General features: G+C 44.2%; 1 protein-coding gene across 4 annotated transcripts in view; it reads right to left on the minus strand.

Annotated features, from left to right (window-relative positions):
- Nucleotides 1-13,743, minus strand: part of RNF41 (ring finger protein 41) — a 28,870-nt gene that overhangs the window by 5,172 nt on the left and 9,955 nt on the right. For 3 of the 4 annotated variants that reach the window (XM_032874452.1, XM_032874454.1, XM_032874453.1), the window contains one exon: nucleotides 2,077-2,189. The exons of the other annotated variant lie outside the window; for it this stretch is intronic. In XM_032874452.1, coding sequence (XP_032730343.1) covers nucleotides 2,077-2,166 — 90 coding nt within the window. In that variant the 5' untranslated portion in view covers nucleotides 2,167-2,189. The remainder of the gene's footprint in view (nucleotides 1-2,076; nucleotides 2,190-13,743) is intronic. 4 annotated transcript variants of the gene reach the window in all.

Here is a 13,743-nt window from a genome sequence, read left to right on the forward strand (position 1 = left end):
CCACTAACCCAGTTCAAGCTATCATCTCTCACCTTCATTACTAAGTACATCTTCTAGTTGGCCTCCCTACTTCTACCTCACCACTTTGTAATTCAGGCTACCTTCATCAGCCAGAGTGATCACCTCAAAATGAAAACTAGATCTTATCACTCCCCTGCTTAAAACTTTACAATGGCTTCTCATTGTGCTTAAAATAAATCCAAACTCCCACTCAGGACCTATAAAATTCTGCTGGATCTGGCCCTATGCCTCTGACCTCTCCTCACCTCACACCACGCTCCCAACACTGTGTTCAGGCCATTCTGGCCTCCTTTCTGTGCTTTGTTTACATCCAGCTCACTCCTGCCCCAGGATCTTCACTTTTGTTGCTCCTCTTTGCCTGAAATGCTCTCCCTCTAAATCTCAGCATGAATGTCCCCTTATTATTCAGATCTCATCCCAACTGTCACCTCTCTCATGACCAGCCCATCGAATCCTGCCACCCCTACAAAAATATACAGAATGTGCTATGTTCTGTGTAAGAAAAGTTGGACAAATAAACTAATACAAAGAGTTAACCGTCGGGGTGGTAGGGATTACATGGGCTGGGACGAGGACGGGGACTGTATGCCTTTTTATACTGTTTTGATTTCTGAACCGTATGAATTTACTGCCTATTCAAAAATTAAATAAATATGTCGGGGGTGAGGGGGACCTGGCTGGCTCAGAGGAGAGTGCAACTCTTGATCTCAGGGTTGTGAGTTTCAGTCCCGTATTGGCGGTAGAAATTACTTAAAAAAAAAAAAAAATGATGTAGGGAAATCAGCATTCCCAGCACGTGCCTTCTACCCTTGGTATGTGGCTGCTGACCCGGCATCCTGAGGTCTGCCTGACCTGCTTGCTCCTTAGAAGGCAGGGGTGGGAGAGTGGGTGTGGCTCCTGACTTAGACTGTCAAGAACCAACACTGACTTCTCCACATGTGACTCACACCTCAAATGACAGTGCCAGGGGAGGGAAGGAACTGACACAGCCCATGACCTCTTGACACCACCAGGAGAGCTAGCTACATATCCAGCCAATCTGCTTCTAATGGCCTAGGCAGGGAATAGGTCCAGGGCTAGAGGCCGCTGGAATGCAGTCTGATTTTCAGTCAGCTTGGGCATCTGCGCTCCTTTGGGTGGTGGAAAACTGGAGTAAGAATAAACCCAAAGGATCAAGAGGAGCCCCTGGGAGCTGTATAAGCAGTGAGTGGGGGAAGGGCCATGAGACCTCACTGACTAGTGTCCTGGTTTGGAGAATGGGATTAGGTCTAGCTAGCCAGGAGTGGCAGAGGATTAACTGGTATTTACAGAGGGCGGCCAGTAAGAACCATGCAGGATGACATCCACGAATACTATTGCTAAGGATTCATCTCCCTCATTATACTTGCCTGTTAATCAGGAGTTTCTCCTCATACTTGCCCCAGGAAGACAGACTCTGGTCTGGCAAGGCTTGTAGAGAAATGACCTAGTGAAGGGGGCAGCTTTCATATCAAAATGCAGAGTACAAGGCTGCATCAAAAATTGTTTTTTCTAATAAATCCCAGGAAGAAAACAGGACAATACATACAGTTCCCACTCCCTGTTAGTTAGTAAGTAGGCTGAAAAGGCCTGCAGGCAAACCGGCTGATTAAGTGAAACATGACATTATCTTGAGAGAGAACTTATCGGGAAAGTCCAGAAGTTCACTCATAGCTAGGAAGATGGAACCTAGTCAGAGCCCCAGCAGAGGAAAGGAAGTTCCTGAGCTACTGTCAGAAGACAGAAAAAAATTTCTGACCAATGTAGTGGAAAAATCTCAGCCCGGCCTCAGAAAAATCTGGAGCTCTGGACTTCTGTGGCATCTGCCTCTAGACAGACTCTGAAGACCCTGTTCCTTTCATAGCCGTCACTACTCCTCTGTACCAAACCTCTAGTCTCTATCCGTGTGGCTGTCAAGGGGGTTGGGGGACGGGAGCCAGAACACAGTGCCTTCCCCATTGGTCCCATCGCCTATATTTTCTATTAGCGCCACTGTCTGGCACCCCCCCCCCCCAAACTGCCATCAGACCAACTCACCTGGACTGGCTCCTCCAAGACCCCACTGCAAATAGGACAGATAAGGTCTTCGTCAACATCCCCCTGGAAACGGGTTACATCATACCCCATGTCTCATCACTGAAACCCAGGACCTAGAAGGAGCAAGAGCGGGGGGAAAAAAAAAAAGCCAGTTCAAAAGAAGCTAGAAACATGGGCCAATTTGCACTTACTGTCAAGATCCATTCATTTGTTCAACAATTATTTACTGAGCACCTACTATGTGCCAGTCATTTGGGGGGGTGGAAATCTGACTCAAGAAACTTAATCTAATGGGAGAAGATAATAAATAAGCATACATTTAAAATATGAAATGACAAATGCCTTGACAGGGCATTATGAGGGCAAAAAACGTGGATACCTAACCCAGGCTGGAAGGAGAGGGTGATTTGGGGAAGTTTTATGGGAGCAGGTGTCATCAACAGGACAAGCAAGAGTAGCTAGGTGTTGGGGATGGGCAGGTAAGGGCATTAGCATTGGGCATTAGCATTCAAAAGCCCAGAAGCAAGAGGACATATGATGGATTCAGGGAACTCTGAGTGGTTCAGAAAATGGCTGATCTGAAGGACCCAAAGGAGGGAGTGTCTAGATACAAGGCTAGAGAGGCAAGCAAGGGTCAGGCCACGAGAAGTCTTACGTAAGGAGTTTGGGCTCTATCCTGAAGGCTATGGGAAACCACTGAAAGACTTCAAAGGAATGATGCAATGAAAGTACTCTTCACTCTGTCAACACGGGTGAGACTGGAGACAGGAAGAACGTGTAGGCAGGAGAGAGACAGAGATAGTCTGAAGTTAGGTAGTGGTGATGAAGATAAAGAAGGGAGGTTCAGGAGAGCAAAGATTCAAAGAGCAGGGAGGCTGCCGTGCCTCTTCTTCAGGCTTTCTAAGGGTTAAATCCAAAGACGTCACTGAACGGTGACTGAAACCCTCCTGTGGATTTCCAACTGGTGGGCTAGCTGGATTGAGGATGGGCACCTAACACAAGGGCAGCCACACCACAGACCAGCCATCAGTTGTGATGGCCTAGAAAAGACGAGATAAGTAAGAGGGTTCTCGGAAATTTAGAATCACACTGTCTGACTTAAAAGGGCAGAAAGAACGGGATGCAGAAAGACCTCGCAAGGTCAGTGCAAGTTGAAGTACAGCACTGGATTGAGTCAAGTGACTGGAATAATTGGCTGCTATTCACTAGGCATGTGACCTTGGGCAGGCTGTATCAACTCCCTAAGTCTATTTATTTTTTTAAATACATAAAATGGGTATAAATAATAACAGAAGTGACTTTCACAGAGTTATCCACAAAGAGATGATGTATATAAAACATTTAGGGCCGCTTGGCTGGCTCAGTCAGGTGAGGACCCAACTCTTGATTTCAGTTCAGGTCGTTGTCTCGGGTCATGAGATCAAGCCCTGCAGTGTCCTCTAAGATCAGGAGGAAATCTGCTTCTCTTCTTCCCTCCTTCCCTTTGCCCCAACCCCCAGTAGCACATGCTCTCTCTAATATATATAAATAAATCTTAACAAAACAAAACAAACACATATTTAGCAAAGTGCCTACTGGCCCATAGCAGACACTCAACATACAACGGTTATCACTATTTATATGCATGTTTAATTTCTACTACTTGATTAAAAATTCCTTAAGAGCAGGGGCGCCTGGCTGCCTCAGAGCACGTGACTCTTGCTCTCAGGTCATGAGTCTGAGCCCCACGTTGGGTGTAGAGATTACTTAAAAATGAATAAATAAATTAAAACTTAAAAACAAACAAGTAACTAAAAATAAAAATTCCTTAAGAGCAGAAACTTAGGTTCTATGTCTAATGTAGCACCAAGCAGAGTTCTTACATGTCACTAAAATGTTTGGTGAATTCATATGCTGCTTTCAGTAGGAGCTTCCAGCAGTGAGAGCATATAATCTCCTATTTCACCTAACATCCCATTTTCTGTAAATAGCACCAGTTTTTCTTTAGGAATCACAGCCTGCCTCCTTGTGGACCCAACCCAGGACAGTGAGAGTGATGCCTGGCACCTCTATGGAGCTCTCAAGGGTGTCTTTCCCTGAGGACTGCATAGCTGGTAGAATGTATAACCCAGAGTGGTCAGAGATCATTTCTGCCATTAATGAGGAAGGTCTGTTTATAGAATGAAGGCAATAATGAAGAAAGCAGAGCTGAGGGGCGCCTGGGTGGTTCAGTCGGTTAAGTGTCTGTCTTCAGCTCAGGTCATGATCCCAGTGTCCTCAGATTGAGCCCCATGTGGGGCTCCCTGCTCAGTGGGGAGCCTGCTTCTCCCTCTCCCACTTCTCCTGCTTGTCCTCTCCCTCTCTCTGTCAAATGAATAAATAAAATCTTAAAAAAAGAAAGCAAGCAAGCAAGCAAGCAAGGAGAGCTGAGAGATAATTCAGATGAGATCATTTAAGGTCCTGCATTCCCCCATGCCTGAAGCCACAATCACCTTTTGAACACAGTTACATGAGCCAACAAATTCCCTATTCTGTGTAGGCTAGTTTGAGCTGGGTTTATATCTCTTTCAACTGAGGAAAATGCTGGGGACGCCTGGCCTGGCCGGTTCAGTTGGTAGAGTATGCGACTGCTGATCTCAGGGTTGTTGAGTATGAGCCCCACCGTGGGTGTGGAATTACTTAAAAAACAAAAAACAACCGAACAAAAAAACCCAAGCCAAACCCAACAAAACAAAAAAATCCAGTAACGGCTAACAAGGCTAACGGGTACAAGAAATCCCTTTATTCATTTTATACAGGAACAATGACACCCCATGACACTGCTTCATTTATATTGACCTCTATCACTGCCATTTCTCTATACACTTTGTTCCTCCTTTTTTAGGGCCTAAAGCTTATAAACAACCCCTCTGAAACTGTCACTGTCTACCACCTTGGCCAGACTATATCACATATAAAATGGGGTGGGGAGAGGGTACCTACCATGTACGTGTCTCCCCTCAGACCTCTGATCTGTTTCAAGACCAACATAATAGGGAAAAAAATGGAAGCAAAGGATGTAATTCTCTTGAATCTACAGTGATGGATCAGGATGAGTACATAAATAGTGACACTGAAGATCTAACACAATAAAATGTAAAATCCAGAACCAAGGTCCCTGTGAGTCTCCTTGTCGCACCTCACTGAACTGTACGAGGATGGAGGTGAGAACAAGGGTAGCCCACGGTGTCTTTGTTCTGTGTACTGCAATTACTGGGAGCTGCAGTGGGCCCCATGGCACTGATGCCCCTGCAGCCACACTCAAGGGCTTGTGCTCCTCTCTCATCTGTCTGGCTCTGGTGGAGGCTTAGTGCTACGTAGCACTTAGACCTCCCCCCAAGCTACAGCTGATTGGACAAAGGGTTACCCTAACCAAGTGGGGCCAATGGAGCCTATCCCTGAGAATTTATTTGAGCTGAACTCTAAGAAAATTAAGTTAGTCTTTCTCTGGTTGTCATATGGACTGAGGAAGACAAAAATCTACAGATGGAAAGAAAAGCTTGGAACAGAGACCGTGAGAAAGGCTCAGATAAGAGCTAGAAAGTGTCCTGAGGCTTCAAGTACCTAGTTTGTTCCCAAGGCCTTCCTGTCTTTGGTTTCTGTGAAACATCGTAATATCCTCTTCTTGTTTATGCTACTTTGAGTTGGGTTTCTCTACCTTACAACCAGAAGAATCCTGGCTTCTACAATAGCAAAGAAATAGCATATTAATATCAGAAGTCAGACAGGGAAGGATAAATTAAGGGCAATGTTTTTCTTTAATCTTAAACCTGTTTAGCCAAAAACCATACTGTAAAACAATCTACATAGTATTCACTTAATAGACATTTACTGAGTACTATCTTTACATCAATAAGCCTAATAAAACCTAGTCGCTGTGAGGTAAATGAAGAGGAGGAGAAAGCACAACGTACTAGAGGAACAAAGAGGGAGTTCTACCATCAAAAAGAATGAAAACTTGCCATCTGCAATGAATGATGTGGATCAAACTAGAGTGTATCATGCTAAGCAAAATAAGTCAGAGAAAGACAAGTATCCTCATGATTTCACTCACATGTGGAATTTAAGAAACCAAACAGATGAGCATAGGGGAAGGGAAGGAAAAATAAAGATAAAAACTGAGAGGAAAGCAAACCATACATGACTCTTAACTACAGAAAACAAGCTGAGGGTTGCTGGGAGGTGGGCAGGAGATGGGATAACTGGGTGATGGGCATTAAGGAGGGCACATGATATGAGGAGCACTGGGTGTTATATGTAAGTGATCATCACCAAATTCTACTCCTGAAACCAATACTACACTATATGTTAACTAACTTGAATTTAAAAAAAAAAGAGGGAGTTTGAGATCAGACTAGGGATGGTCAGAAAGACTTCCTAGAGGGACGCCTGGGTGGCTCAGTGGGTTAAGCTGCTGCCTTCGGCTCAGGTCATGATCTCAGGATCCTGGGATCGAGTCCCGCATCGGGCTCTGCTCAGTGGGGAGCCTGCTTCCCTCTCTCTCTCTCTCTCTCTGTCTGCCTCTGTCTACTGTGATCTCTCTCTGTCAAATAAATAAAATAAAATCTTTAAAAAAAAAAAAAAAGAAAAAAAAAGAAAAAAGAAAGACTTCCTAGAAATGTCTCTCAAAATATGTTTAGAACAAGGGTTCACAACTATAACACTAGAGGCATTTGGGCTAAAAGTTCCTTGTTGTAGGGGGCTGGCCTGTGCACGTAACAATGTTTAACAGCATCCCTGGACTCCACCCTCTAGAAGTTGGTAGTAGTCCTCAAATCGCGACACCCAAAATGTCTCCAGACATTGGCATATATCCTCTGGGGAACTAAATCACCCGTGGTTGAGAACCACAGGTTTAAAAAATGAGGAGCTAGCATCATGGAGCAGGGTATGGGTCTTCTAGGTAGATAAAATAGCATGAAGCAAGAAGTCAGCTAAGGGTTTGTGCAGAGATATGCTGAAAGAAGTGCACAGAGAGGCAGGCAGGAGCAAAGCACTGAAGGCCCTGGGACATTTCACCAGACTTAGAATTAACCTGAAAGCTATGGGAGGTACCTGAAGGATTTCCTTTGTTGACATATATTTATATGTTTTAATCTTTTCTTTTTGGTGCCTGGGTGGTTCAGTTGGTTAAGCATCTGCCTTCGGCTCAGGTCATGATCCCTGGGACCTGGGATTGAGTCCCTTGTGGAGCTCTCTGCTCAGCGGAGAGTCTGCTTCTCTCTCTCCCACCAGCCCTCTGCCCTGCTTGTGCTCTCTCTCATTCTTGCTCACTCTCAACCACAATCTTTAAAAAACTTTTATTTTGACAATTTCAGACTTTCTGAAAAGTTCCACAAATAGTAAAAAGAACCCATATACCTTTCATCTAGATTCCCTAAATGTTAACATTTTACCGCATCTTTTATAATCCCTCTTGATATACATGAATAGATAAAAAATTTTCTGAGCTGCTTGAGAGTAAATTATATCCTGAATGCCTTTTTTTTTTTAAAGATTTTATTTATTTATCTGACAGAGATCACAAGTAGGCAGAGAGGCAGGCAGAGAGAGAGGGGGGAAGCAGGCTCCCTGCTGAGCAGAGCGCCCGACGTGGGGCTTGATCCCAGGACCCCGGGATCATGACCCCAGCCGAAGGCAGAGGCCTAACCCACTGAGCCACCCAGGTGCCCCCTGGATGCCTTTATCCCTGAACTTTTTTACTGTGTATTTCCTAAAAAGAACACTCTCTGGGGTGCCTGGATGGCTCAGTCGGTTAAGCGTCTGTCTGCCTTCACCTTGGGTCACGATCCCAGACTCCTAGGATTGAGTCCCATGTTGAGCTCCTTGCTCAATGGGGAGCCTGCTTCTCTCCCTCTGCCTGCCGCTCCCCCTGCTTGTGCTTGCTCTCTCCCTCTGCCCTCTCCGTCAAATAAATAAGATCTTTAAAAAAATAAAAAAAAAGAAACCACCACAACAAAATTCTCTTATATGATAGTAAAATTAGAGAAATCAGGATATTAACATTGACAGGATACTATTATTTACAAACCCTCTTCCAATTTTGCCACTTGTCACAATAATCTCTTTCAGCAAAAGAACATTCAAGACTATGTATTGCATTGAGTTGCCAAGCTTCTTTCAACTTATTTTAAGATTTTATTTATTTGAGAGAGCACACGTGGAAACAGGGGAGAGGGGCAGAGGGAGAGAATATCAACCAGACTCCCCACTGAGCACGGACTCTCATGCAGGGCTCAATCTCATGACCCTGACCCAGAGATCATGACCTGAGCCGAAATCAAGAATCAGACACTCAACTGACTGAGCCACCCAGGCGCCCCTTTATTTATTTATTTAAAGATTTTATTTATTTGACAGAGATCATAAGTGGGCAGAGAGGCAAGTAGAGAGAGAGAGTGGGGAACCAGGCTCCCCACTGAGCAGAGCCCCCCGCCATGAGGGGCTCCATCCTAGGACCCTGAGATCATGACCTGAGCTGAAGGCAGAGGCTTAACCCACTGAGCCACCCAGGCGCCCCCCTTTTTTTAAATTTTATTTAGGGGTGCCTGGGTGGCTCAGTGGGTTAAAGCCTCTGCCTTCAGCTCAGGTCACGATTCCAGGGTCCTGGGATCGAGCCCCCATATCGTGTTCTCTGCTTGGCTAGGAGCCTGCTTCCCCCCTCCCTCTCTGCCTGCCTTTCTGCCTACTTGTGATCTCTGTCCAATAAATAAATAAAATCTTAAAAAAAAAAATTTTTTTTATTTATTTATTTGACCGAAAGAGAGGTCACAAGTAGCCAGAGAGGCAGGCAGAGAGAGAGGGGGAAGCAGGCTTCCTGCTGAGCAGAGCGCCCAATGCGGGACTCATCCCAGGATCCTGAGATCGTGACCTGAGCTGAGGGAGAGGCTTAACCCAGGTGCCCCTTTAAATTATTTTAATCTGAAAAAATTACTAACACGTTTGGGTCTTTCATGATCTTGATTTTTTTTTTTTAATTTATGTTTTAAAGATTTATCTATTTAGGGGCGCCTGGGTGGCTCAGTGGGTTAGGCCACTGCCTTCAGCTCAGGTCATGATCTCAGGGTCCTGGGATCGAGTCCCGCATCGGGCTCTCTGCTCAGCAGGAAGCCTGCTTCCCTCTCTCTCTCTCTCTGCCTGCCTCTCTGTCTACTTGTGATCTCTCTCTGTCAAATAAATAAATAAAATATTAAAAAAAAATAAAGATTTATCTATTTGACAGAGAGAGCTCTCAAGCAGGGGGAGCAGCAGGCAGAGGAAGAGGGAGAAGTGGGCTACCCGTGGAGCCCAAGACAGGGCTTAATCCCATGACCCTGGGATCACGACCTCAGCCAAAAGCAGAGGCTCCACCGAGTGAGCCACCCAGGTGCCCCACCTTGAATTTTTTAAGAATACAGGCCAGTATAATGAGAAGGTCTCTCAGTGTGGGTTTGTCTGATGTTTCCTCATGATTAAATTCAGGTTTCAATTTGGGCAAAAATGCCACAAAAGTCAGACTGTAATCTTAACGTATCAGGAGTACATGTTGATTTGCACCTTTCCCAGGGAAACTAACTCTGGTTAAGTGTTGCTGGCAAGGTTCTCTACTGTAGAGTTACTACTTTACTCCTTTGTAATTAATAAGAATCTTTTGAGGAGATTCTTTGAATCCTGAAGGGTTAAGAAACTGACATGATTTAAAAAAGAGAGAAACTGACATGACCAGTTTTCTTTTTCATTCAGATAACTTTGGCAACTGTGTAGAAAAAGTAGGGGGTAGGGAAGATATGGGAAAACGAGACCTTTTTAGGAGGTTATTATAAAAATTCAGATCAAAAAAAGTATAAAGCCTCAAACCAAAGCAATTAAGAGAAACAATCTACTGGTTTAGGAAGTAATTATTTACCACAATAAGAATTTCAAGAAAAAGATTAGGATTAGGGAGGAAAGATAATGATACTAATTTTGGACATGTAGAGTTTAGGGTTCCAAGTACAAATTCTGAAGCGGGTAGCTGACATCAGGAATTCTGAAAGGCCACACAGGGAAAATACACAGAATAAAAACAGAAAATGAATGTTCGGGGTAGGGGGCAGTGCCTAGATGGCTCTGTCGGTTGGGCGTCTGCCTTTGACTCAGTTCATGATCCCAAGGTCCTGGGATAGAGACCCATGTCAGGCTCCCTGCTCAGCAGGGAGTCTGCTTCTCCCTCTCCTTCTCTTCCATTTGTGTTCTCTCTCTCTCTCAAATAAATAAATAAAATCTAAAAAAAAAAAAAAGAAAGAAAGAAAGAAAATGAGGGTGGGTCTGAAGAATACAGAACGCTGGACAGCACTGATTCTTTATTTTTTTATTTCTATATTTTTAAAAGATTCTATTTATTTGATAAACAGAGCAAGAGGGCACAAGTAGGGGGAGGGGCAGAGGGAGAATCAGAATCCCTGCTGAGCAAGGCACCTACCTGACAAGGGGCTTGACAAGAGACTCAATTCCAGGACTCTGGGATCAGGACCTGAGTCGAAGGCAGCTGTTTAACCAACTGAGCCACCCAGGTGCTCCACTCTGCTTTATTTCTTAGCCTTCTTTTTTTCACAAGTAATATATGACTAAATTCCCATTTTAAAAGACCCAGAGAGGGGCCCCTGGGTGGCTCAGTGGGTTAAAGCCTCTGCCTTTGGCTCAGGTCATGGTCCCAGGGTCCCAGGGTCCTGGGATCGGGCCCCACACTGGGCTCTCTGCTCAGCAGGGAGCCTAGTTCCCTTCCTCTCTCTCTGCCTGCCTCTCTGCCTACTTGTGATCTCTGTCAAATAAATAAATAAAATGTTCAAAAAATTAAAAAATAAAAAATAAAAGACTCAGAGAATATAATTATTAGCCTTTCTTCCCACTTTCCTCTCCCCCATCCATTGCTGGGTGTACACTCGTTCTTTCAATGTGCCTTCTCTGTCATACACAGATTCTTGTATGGACAAGACAGACAAAATCCCTGCTCTCATGTAGTTTTATGTTCTAGTGATAACAATTTCTAGGGGCACCTGCATAGCACAGTCAGTTAAGTGTCCAACTCTTGGTTTTGGCTCAGGTCCTAATCTGAGGGTCCTATAATGGAGACCCATGTCAGGCTCTACACCCAGCAGAGTCTGCTTGAGATTCTCTCTACCTCTCCCTCTGCCCCTCCCACTCATGCTCTGAAAGTAAATAAATAAATCTTAATTTTTTTCCCCCAATCTACAGTCTAAACCTTGATTACAATATATTTTGCCATTCGCCTCAGGACTTCAGTTGCCTGGTTGCCATTTTTCCCCTAGAAACAAATCATGTTGCAATTAACATCCCGGTAACATGATTTTGTTGGAACACAAGATCAAATCTCTCTCCTAGGACAGATACCTAGAGGAGGAACTGCCGGGTTGGTTGAATAGTGTGCCTACTATTTATTTTTCTAGATATATAATCTTCTGGAAAGCCCTTCACAATTTAGACACCACCAAGGGTGCCTGAGAATACTTTAACGATAATATTTAAAAGCAAAGAAAAAAAAGAGCCTGCCCCCCCACTCCTCAAAAAAAGACTGAGAGTTGAGGGCACCTGGGTGGCTCAGTGGGTTAAATTCTCTGCCTTCGGCTCAGGTCATGATCCCAGGGTCCTGGGATCGAGCCCCACATCGGGCTCCCTGCTCAGCAGGGAGCCTGCTTCCTCCTATCTCTCTGCCTGCTTCTCTGCCTACTTGTGATCTCTGTCAAATAAATAAAATCTTAAAAAAAAAAAAAAAAAAGACTGAGAGGAGCCTGAATGGCTCCGTGGATTAAGCACCTGACTTTGGCTCAGGTGGTGATCTCCAGGTCCTGGGATCAAGCTGGCTTCAACTCTGCTCAGCAGGGAGTCTGCTTGTCCTTCCAACTCCCCCCATCCCACCCCCACCTCTGCTCACAGGCACTTGCTCTCTCTCTCAGATAAATAAATGGGTAGAGTCTTTAAAAAAAAAAAAAAAAAAACTGAGAAAGATTGATTAGATGAGAGAAAATCCTGGAGAGAAGAGCCTCGTAAAAGTCAAGGAAGTTGGAGGAAGGGGACTTTTTGTTTAATGGGTATAGAGTTTCAGTTTTGCAAGATAAAAAAGTTCTGGAGATGTTTCACAACCACGTGAACATACTTAACATTCTGAACTATACACTCAAAAATGGTTAAGATGGTTATTTTTTTTTTTTTAAGATTTTGTTTATTTATTTGACAGAGAGAGATCACAAGTAGGCAGAGAGAGAGGGAAGCAGGCTTCCCGCTGAGCAGAGAGCCCGATGCGGGACTCGATCCCAGGACCCTGAGATCATGACCTGAGCTGAAGGCAGCGGCTTAACCCACTGAGCCACCCAGGCGCCCCAAGATGGTTAATTTTATGTTACTTTAAAAAAAAAAAAAAAGATTTTATTTATTTATTTGACAGAGATCACAAGTAGGCAGAGAGGCAGGCAGAGAGAGAGAGGGGGAAGCAGGCTTGCCGCTGAGCAGAGAGCCCGATGCGGGGCTTGATTCCCAGGACTCTTGGGATCATTACCTGAGCTGAAGGCAGAGGCTTTAACCCACTGAGCCACCCAGGCGCCCCGTTACGTGTTTTTTTACCACAATAAAAAAGTCAAGGAAGTGGAGTGCTTGGAGGAGGGAAGGGAAGTGTCAAAAGCTGCAGTCAAGTCTGATTAAAAAAAAAACAAAAATAAATGGCCAGGATGTGGGACCGGATACCAGGGCAGAGCATGGCTGCCTGCAGCTGGGAGGCGCCATGAGGAGCAGCTGTAGTGGCTCACAGAGGTGGTCCCAAGTGAATAAGACGGGAGGCAGAGAGGCAGAGATGCAGAGAACTCTGTCCAAAGCTTGATTTCAAAGGAAGGGAAAGAGTACTACCCTAAGGATGACAAGAGCTTGAGGAAGTGGGTTGTGAGGGGGTTGTTTCCTTCTAATGAGAAAGGCCCCAGGATGCTGATATACAGAGAGGAGAGTGCTAGTGAAGCGGAAAAGGCAAAGACAGGAGAGAATCCGGTCACTGAGGCAGTGGTAGGCAGGAGACCTGGAATGAGGTTCAACAGGAAGAGGGACACCTCTGAAGCAGGAAAGAAGAATGGTACTAAAAACAGTCCACATAGGTTTTCAAAAATCATGTCAGTAAACCTTAAACAAAAATCAGATGATCCCTGATTCATTTACATGACCAGGAAAGTGTACAGTTGAGTGATTATGGTAATGTAAGCCCATTTGATGGAATAATGTATCTATTTTAAATGATGCTTATGAGGAATATGCAATAGAATAATGAAAGGTAAATATAGAAGGACACAAAATTGAATACCGAGCTGTTTAAGAACACCATATATTTATAAATAATCCATACATAAAGAGACCAAAAGGAATGACCAAAATGTTACCAGTGGTTTTATTTGGGATTAGGATAAGGATTTTTTTTTTTCTACTTTTAGTTACCAAAAACTTTAGTAGGTATACATTTTTTTAAAAGTCATAATTCAACTTTAAACAGTCTTCCACATTATGAAAAAAAAAACATATACTTTTTAAATTTAGAAATTACTTGAGAATAAAAAATACAGAATGTTCTTACTTTTGAAGTACAGTAATAAAAGAGGACAGAATTTGGTCATACTGGGAATCATCTCCCATGGACCT

This window comes from Lontra canadensis, unplaced genomic scaffold (genome assembly GCF_010015895.1).
Source record: "Lontra canadensis isolate GAN:19392208 unplaced genomic scaffold, GSC_riverotter_1.0 scaffold53, whole genome shotgun sequence".
Lineage (NCBI taxonomy): Eukaryota > Metazoa > Chordata > Mammalia > Carnivora > Mustelidae > Lontra > Lontra canadensis.